Source organism: Mobula hypostoma, chromosome 3 (assembly GCF_963921235.1).
Source record: "Mobula hypostoma chromosome 3, sMobHyp1.1, whole genome shotgun sequence".
Lineage (NCBI taxonomy): Eukaryota > Metazoa > Chordata > Chondrichthyes > Myliobatiformes > Myliobatidae > Mobula > Mobula hypostoma.
The window spans coordinates 114,158,645-114,167,380 of record NC_086099.1 but is presented as its reverse complement, the minus strand read 5'-3'; the positions used below and the strand labels follow the sequence as shown (position 1 = coordinate 114,167,380).

The 8,736-nt window shown below is 56.2% G+C and overlaps 1 protein-coding gene across 1 annotated transcript in view; it reads right to left on the bottom strand.

Moving 5' to 3' along the window:
• The window catches only part of LOC134344203 (sodium/potassium-transporting ATPase subunit alpha-2), a 227,687-nt gene that overhangs the window by 66,257 nt on the left and 152,694 nt on the right, over nt 1-8,736 (bottom strand). Inside the window, exon 15 of the mRNA XM_063043611.1 lies at nt 7,980-8,130. Coding sequence (XP_062899681.1) covers nt 7,980-8,130 — 151 coding nt within the window. The remainder of the gene's footprint in view (nt 1-7,979; nt 8,131-8,736) is intronic.

Genomic DNA, 8,736 nt, shown 5'->3' with positions numbered 1-8,736 from the left:
TGCTCCTGGTGTGGGTCTGACCCAGGGATATGGAGACAGTTCTGTACACGGTGCTCCTGGTGTGGGTCTGACCCAGGGATACGGAGACTGGAACTGTACAGGGTGCTCCCGGTGTGGTCTGACCCAGGGATACGGAGACATAACTGTACACAGTGCTCCCGGTGTGGGTCTGACCCAGGGATATGGAGACTGAACTGTACACGGTGCTCCCGGTGTGGTCTGACCCAGGGATACGGAGACATAACTGTACACAGTGCTCCCGGTGTGGTCTGACCCAGGGATATGGAGATGGGAGCTGTACACGGTGCTCCTGGTCTGGGTCTGACCCAGGGATACGGAGACTGGAACTGTACACAGTGCTCCCGGTGTGGGTCTGACCCAGGGATGTGGAGATGGGAACTGTACACGGTGCTCCCGGTGTGGGTCTGACGCAGGGATACGGAGACTGGAACTGTACACAGTGCTCCCGGTGTGGGTCTGACCCAGGGATATGGAGATGGGAACTGTACACGGTGCTCCTGGTGTGGTCTGACCCAGGGATACGGAGACTGGAACTGTACACGGTGCTCCTGGTGTGGGTCTGACCCAGGGATACGGAGACTGGAACTGTACACAGTGCTCCCGGTGTGATCTGACCCAGGGATACGGAGACTGGAACTGTACACGGTGCTCCCGGTGTGGTCTGACCCAGGGTCTTGGAGATGGGAACTGTACACGGTGCTCCTGGTGTGGTCTGACCCAGGGATATGGCGATGGGAACTGTACACGGTGCTCCTGGTGTGGGTCTGACCCAGGGATACGGAGACATAACTGTACACGGTGCTCATGGTGTGGGTCTGTCCCAGGGTTATGGAGATGGGAACTGTACATGGTGCTCCTGGTGTGGGTCTGACCCAGGGATACGGAGACTGGAACTGTACACGGTGCTCCCGGTGTGGTCTGACCCAGGGATATGGAGACTGGAACTGTACACAGTGCTCCTGGTGTGGTCTGACCCAGGGATACGGAGACTGGAACTGTATACGGTGCTCCTGGTGTGGGTCTGACCCAGGGATACGGAGACTGGAACTGTACACGGGGCTCATGGTGTGGGTCTGACCCAGGGATATGGCTATGGGAACTGTACACGGGGCTCGTGGTGTGGGTCTGACCCAGGGATATGGCGATTGGAACTGTATATGGTGCTCCCGGTGTGGTCTGACTCAGGGATACGGAGACTGGAACTGTACACGGTGCTCCCGGTGTGGTCTGACCCAGGGATATGGAGACTGGAACTGTACACAGTGCTCCTGGTGTGGTCTGACGCAGGGATACGGAGACTGGAACTGTATACGGTGCTCTTGGTGTTGGTCTGACCCAGGGATACGGAGACTGGAACTGTACACGGGGCTCATGGTGTGGGTCTGACCCAGGGATATGGAGACTGCAACTGCACATGGTGCTCCCGGTGTGGTCTGACCCAGGGATATGGAGATGGGAACAGTACACGGTGCTCCTGGTGTGGGTCTGACTCAGGGATATGGAGATGGGAACTGTACACGGTGCTCCTGGTGTGGGTCTGACCCAGAGATACGGAGACATAACTGTACACGGTGCTCCTGGTGTGGGTCTGACCCAGGGATATGGAGATGGGAACTGTACACGGTGCTCCTGGTGTGGTCTGACCCAGGGTTTTGGAGATGGGAACTGTACACGGTGCTCCCGGTGTGGTATGACCCAGGGATACGGAGACTGGAACTGTACACAGTGCTCCTGGTGTGGGTCTGACCCAGGGATATGGAGACAGATCTGTACACGTTGCTCCTGGTGTGGGTCTGACCCAGGGATACGGAGACTGGAACTGTACAGGGTGCTCCCGGTGTGGGTCTGACCCAGGGATATGGAGACTGAACTGTACACGGTGCTCCCGGTGTGGTCTGACACAGGGTCTTGGAGATGGGAACTGTACACGGTGCTCCTGGTGTGGTCTGACCCAGGGATATGGCGATGGGAACTGTACACAGTGCTCCTGGTGTGGGTCTGACCCAGGGATACGGAGACATAACTGTACACGGTGCTCATGGTGTGGGTCTGACCCAGGGATATGGAGATGGGAACTGTACATGGTGCTCCTGGTGTGGGTCTGACCCAGGGATACGGAGACTGGAACTGTACACGGTGCTCCCGGTGTGGTCTGACCCAGGGATATGGAGACTGAAACTGTGCACAGTGCTCCTGGTGTGGTCTGACCCAGGGATACGGAGACTGGAACTGTATACGGTGCTCCTGGTGTGGGTCTGACCCAGGGATACGGAGACTGGAACTGTACACGGGGCTCATGGTGTGGGTCTGACCCAGGGATATGACTATGGGAACTGTACACGGGGCTCGTGGTGTGGGTCTGACCCAGGGATATGGCGATTGGAACTGTATATGGTGCTCCCGGTGTGGTCTGACTCAGGGATACGGAGACTGGAACTGTACACGGTGCTCCCGGTGTGGTCTGACCCAGGGATATGGAGACTGGAACTGTACACAGTGCTCCTGGTGTGGTCTGACGCAGGGATACGGAGACTGGAACTGTATACGGTGCTCCTGGTGTTGGTCTGACACAGGGATACGGAGACTGGAACTGTACACGGTGCTCCTGGTGTGGGTCTGACCCAGGGATACGGAGACTGGAACTGTATATGGTGCTCCCGGTGTGGTCTGACCCAGGGATACGGAGACTGGAACTGTATACGGGGCTCCTGGTGTGATCTGACCCAGGGATATGGCGATGGGAACTGTACACGATGCTCCTGGTGTGGTCTGACCCAGGGTCTTGGAGATGGGAACTGTACATGGTGCTCCTGGTGTGGGTCTGACCCAGGGATTTGGAGATGGGAAACGTACACAGTGCTCCTGGTGTGGGTCTGACCCAGGGATTCGGAGATGGGAACTGTACACGGTGCTCCTGGTGTGGTCTGACCCAGGGATATGGCGATGGGAACTGTACACGGTGCTCCTGGTATGGTCTGACCTAGGGACAGGGAGACAGAACTGTACACAGTGCTCCCGGTGTGGTCTGACCCAGGGATATGACGATGGGAACTGTACACAGTGCTCCCGGTGTGGTCTGACGCAGGGATTTGGAGATGGGAACTGTACACGGTGCTCCAGGTGTGATCTGACCCAGGGATATGGCTATGGGAACTGCATACGGTGCTCCTGGTGTGGTCTGACCCAGGGACTTGGAGATGGGAACTGTACACGGTGCTCCTGGTGTGGTCTGACCCAGGGACTTGGAGATGGGAACTATACACGGTGCTCCTGGTGTGGTCTGACCCAGGGATTTGGAGATGGGAACTGTACACGGGGCTCCTGGTGTGGGTCTGATCCAGGGATATGGAGATGGGAATTGTACACGGTGCTCTGGTGTGTACACAGTGCTCCTGGTGTGGGTCTGACCCAGGGATATGGAGACTGGAACTGTATATGGTGCTCCCGGTTTGATCTGACTCAGGGATACGGAGACATAACTGTACACAGTGCTCCCGGTGTGGTCTGACCCAGGGATATGGAGATGGGAACTGTACACGGTGCTCCCAGTGTGGTCTGACCCAGGGATATGGAGATGGGAACTGTACACGGTGCTCCCAGTGTGGTCTGACCCAGGGATATGGAGATGGGAACTGTACACGGTGCTCCTGGTGTGGTCTGACCCAGGGTTATGGCGATGGGAACTGTACACCGGGCTCCTGGTGTGGGTCTGACCCAGGGATATGGCGATGGGAACTGTACACGGTGCTCCTGGTGTGCTCTGACCCAGGGATTTGGAGATGGGAACTGTACACGGTGCTCCCGGTGTGGGTCTGACCCAGGGATTTGGAGATGGGAACTGTACACGATTCTCCCGGTGTGGGTGTGATCCAGGGATATGGCGATGGGAACTGTACATGGTGCTCCTGGTGTGGTCTGACCCAGGGTTTTGGAGATGGGAACTGTACACGGTGCTCCCAGTGTGGTCTGACCCAGGGATTTGGAGATGGGAACTGTACATGGTGCTCCTGGTGTGGGTCTGACCCAGGGATACGGAGACTGGAACTGTACACAGTGCTCCCGGTGTGGTCTGACCCAGGGATATGCAGACAGAACTGTACAAGGTGCTCCCGGTGTGGTCTGACCCAGGGATTTGGAGATGCGAACTGTACACAGTGCTCCCGGTGTGGTCTGACCCAGGGATTTGGAGATGGGAACTGTACACGGTGTTCCTGGTGTGATCTGACCCAGGGATATGGCGATGGGAACTGCACACGGTGCTCCCGGTCTGGTCTGACCCAGGGATATGGAGATGGGAATTGTACACGGTGCTCCCGGTGTGGTCTGACCCAGTGATATGCAGATGGGAACTGTACACCGTGCTCCCGGTGTGGTATGACCCAGGGATTTGGAGATGGGAACTGTACACGGTGCTCCTGGTGTGATCTGACCCAGGGATACGGAGACTGGAACTGTACACAGTGCTCCCGGTGTGATCTGACCCAGGGATACGGAGACTGGAACTGTACACGGTGCTCCCGGTGTGGTCTGACCCAGGGTCTTGGAGATGGGAACTGTACACGGTGCTCCTGGTGTGGTCTGACCCAGGGATATGGCGATGGGAACTGTACACGGTGCTCCTGGTGTGGGTCTGACCCAGGGTTATGGAGATGGGAACTGTACATGGTGCTCCTGGTGTGGGTCTGACCCAGGGATACGGAGACTGGAACTGTACACGGTGCTCCCGGTGTGGTCTGACCCAGGGATATGAGACTGGAACTGTACACAGTGCTCCTGGTGTGGTCTGACCCAGGGATACGGAGACTGGAACTGTATACGGTGCTCCTGGTGTGGGTCTGACCCAGGGATACGGAGACTGGAACTGTACACGGGGCTCATGGTGTGGGTCTGACCCAGGGATATGGCTATGGGAACTGTACACGGGGCTCGTGGTGTGGGTCTGACCCAGGGATATGGCGATTGGAACTGTATATGGTGCTCTCGGTGTGGTCTGACTCAGGGATACGGAGACTGGAACTGTACACGGTGCTCCCGGTGTGGTCTGACCCAGGGATATGGAGACTGGAACTGTACACAGTGCTCCTGGTGTGGTCTGACGCAGGGATACGGAGACTGGAACTGTATACGGTGCTCCTGGTGTTGGTCTGACCCAGGGATACGGAGACTGGAACTGTACACGGGGCTCATGGTGTGGGTCTGACCCAGGGATATGGAGACTGCAACTGCACATGGTGCTCCCGGTGTGGTTTGACCCAGGGATATGGAGATGGGAACAGTACACGGTGCTCCTGGTGTGGGTCTGACTCAGGGATATGGAGATGGGAACTGTACACGGTGCTCCTGGTGTGGGTCTGACCCAGAGATACGGAGACATAACTGTACACGGTGCTCCTGGTGTGGGTCTGACCCAGGGATATGGAGATGGGAACTGTACACGGTGCTCCTGGTGTGGTCTGACCCAGGGTTTTGGAGATGGGAACTGTACACGGTGCTCCCGGTGTGGTCTGACCCAGGGATACGGAGACTGGAACTGTACACAGTGCTCCTGGTGTGGGTCTGACCCAGGGATATGGAGACAGATCTGTACACGGTGCTCCTGGTGTGGGTCTGACCCAGGGATACGGAGACTGGAACTGTACAGGGTGCTCCCGGTGTGGGTCTGACCCAGGGATATGGCGACTGAACTGTACACGGTGCTCCCGGTGTGGTCTGACCCAGGGATACGGAGACATAACTGGACACAGTGCTCCCGGTGTGGGTCTGACCCAGGGATATGGAGACTGAACTGTACACGGTGCTCCCGGTGTGGTCTGACCCAGGGATACGGAGACATAACTGTACACAGTGCTCCCGGTGTGGTCTGACCCAGGGATATGGAGATGGGAGCTGTACACGGTGCTCCTGGTCTGGGTCTGACCCAGGGATACGGAGACTGGAACTGTACACAGTGCTCCCGGTGTGGGTCTGACCCAGGGATGTGGAGATGGGAACTGTACACGGTGCTCCCGGTGTGGGTCTGACGCAGGGATACGGAGACTGGAACTGTACACAGTGCTCCCGGTGTGGGTCTGACCCAGGGATATGGAGATGGGAAGTGTACACGGTGCTCCTGGTGTGGTCTGACCCAGGGATACGGAGACTGGAACTGTACACAGTGCTCCTGGTGTGGGTCTGACCCAGGGATACGGAGACTGGAACTGTACACGGTGCTCCTGGTGTAGGTCTGACCCAGGGATACGGAGACTGGAACTGTACACAGTGCTCCCGGTGTGATCTGACCCAGGGATACGGAGACTGGAACTGTACACGGTGCTCCTGGTGTGGGTGTGACCCAGGGATATGGAGATGGGAACTGTACACGGTGCTCCTGGTGTGGTCTGACCCAGGGATATGGCGATGGGAACTGTACACGGTGCTCCTGGTGTGGGTCTGACCCAGGGATACGGAGACATAACTGTACACGGTGCTCATGGTGTGGGTCTGACCCAGGGATATGGAGATGGGAACTGTACATGGTGCTCCTGGTGTGGGTCTGACCCAGGGATACGGAGACTGGAACTGTACACGGTGCTCCCGGTGTGGTCTGACCCAGGGATATGGAGACTGGAACTGTACACAGTGCTCCTGGTGTGGTCTGACCCAGGGATACGGAGACTGGAACTGTATACGGTGCTCCTGGTGTGGGTCTGACCCAGGGATACGGAGACTGGAACTGTACACGGGGCTCATGGTGTGGGTCTGACCCAGGGATATGGCTATGGGAACTGTACACGGGGCTCGTGGTGTGGGTCTGACCCAGGGATATGGCGATTGGAACTGTATATGGTGCTCCCGGTGTGGTCTGACCCAGGGATACGGAGACTGGAACTGTACACGGTGCTCCCGGTGTGGTCTGACCCAGGGATATGGAGACTGGAACTGTACACAGTGCTCCTGGTGTGGTCTGACCCAGGGATACGGAGACTGGAACTGTATACGGTGCTCCTGGTGTTGGTCTGACCCAGGGATACGGAGACTGGAACTGTACACGGGGCTCATGGTGTGGGTCTGACCCAGGGATATGGCTATGGGAACTGTACACGGGGCTCGTGGTGTGGTTCTGACCCAGTGATATGGCAATTGGAACTGTATATGGTGCTCCCGGTGTGGTGTGACCCAGGGATACGGAGACTGGAACTGTATACGGGGCTCCTGGTGTGATCTGACCCAGGGATATGGTGATGGGAACTGTACACGGTGCTCCTGGTGTGGTCTGACCCAGGGTCTTGGAGATGGGAACTGTACATGGTGCTCCTGGTGTGGGTCTGACCCAGGGATTTGGAGATGGGAAACGTACACAGTGCTCCTGGTGTGGGTCTGACCCAGGGATTTGGAGATGGGAACTGTACACGGTACTCCTGGTGTGGTCTGACCCAGGGATATTGTGACAGAACTGCGCATGGAGCATAATTAGGCCATTCAGTCCATCAAGTCTGCTCCACCATTCCATCAAGTCTGATCCCAGATCCCACTCAATCTCTATACACCTGCCTTCTTGCCATATCCTTTCATGCCCTGATGATCAGGAAACTATCAACTTCCGCCTTAAATATACACAGAGACCAGGACTCCACCGCAATCTGTGGCAGAGCATTCCACAGATTGACCACACTCTGGCTAAAAAATTCGTCCTTACCTCTGTTCTCAAAGGTTCCCCTTGATTTTGAGGCTGTGCCCTCTAGTTCTGGATACCCCCCCCACCATAGGAAACATCCTCTCCACATCTATCCTATGTAGTCCTTTGAACGTTTTCACTGAGATCCCCCCACCTTCTTCTAAGTTTCAGTGAGTATAGGCCCAAAGCTGCAAAACGCTCCTGATATGTTAACCCCTTCATTCTCAGAATCATCTGCATTTGGAGAGCGGAACTGAGGGATGGGGTATGAAGCTGAGGGGAGGGATGTCTGGGAATGGCCCACCTGCCTCTGGCAGCCCTCCACGATGATGAGCTTCTGCTGTGGTGACGTGCGGGCGAAGACAATTTCGGTGTGGTTGGCCAGGATCTGGTCTAGCTGCTCTTCTTCCATCTCCTTGAGGTCAGAGCCATGGATCACACAGGCCTTGGCATCTCTGTATGGAGAGGAATAGTAGTGAACGCTCCTCGAACTGCAGCCGACAGCAACCCTGGTCCCCCCGCCAGCCAGCCTCATGCCCGGGGAGTGTGTAGGGGGTGCTATATGGAACATTGAACAGCTCGGCCTGATTCAGTGCTGACTATGTTGCTGAACAAAGCAGAGGGCAGACCGGTGATCACGATGGCGGTTCAGTCCCTGCTGTTGTCTGTCAGTAGTTTGTACCTTCTCCCTGTGACCTTGTGGCTTCGTCCGGGTTCCCCCATCAGGCTGGAGCTAGGGAGTGTGGGCACATTTGCATGCTGACATCATGAATAAGGCAAGGCTAACAGGCTTAGGGAGCCTGGAATTCTGAGAACTATTGAGGCCCTTTTGAAGAAGAGGCACTTAGCAGGTAACATTGTGGTCTTTGGTTTATTCTGTTCCAATTATTAATTCCATGGATTTAGTGCGTATGCCTGTAAAATCTAAATCTCGGGGACATACAGTGGCATGCAGAAGTTTGGGCACCCCCGGTCAAAATTTCTGTTACTGTGAATAGCTAAGCAAATAAAAGATGACCTGATTTCCAAAAGGCATAAAGTTAAAGACACATTTCTTTAAT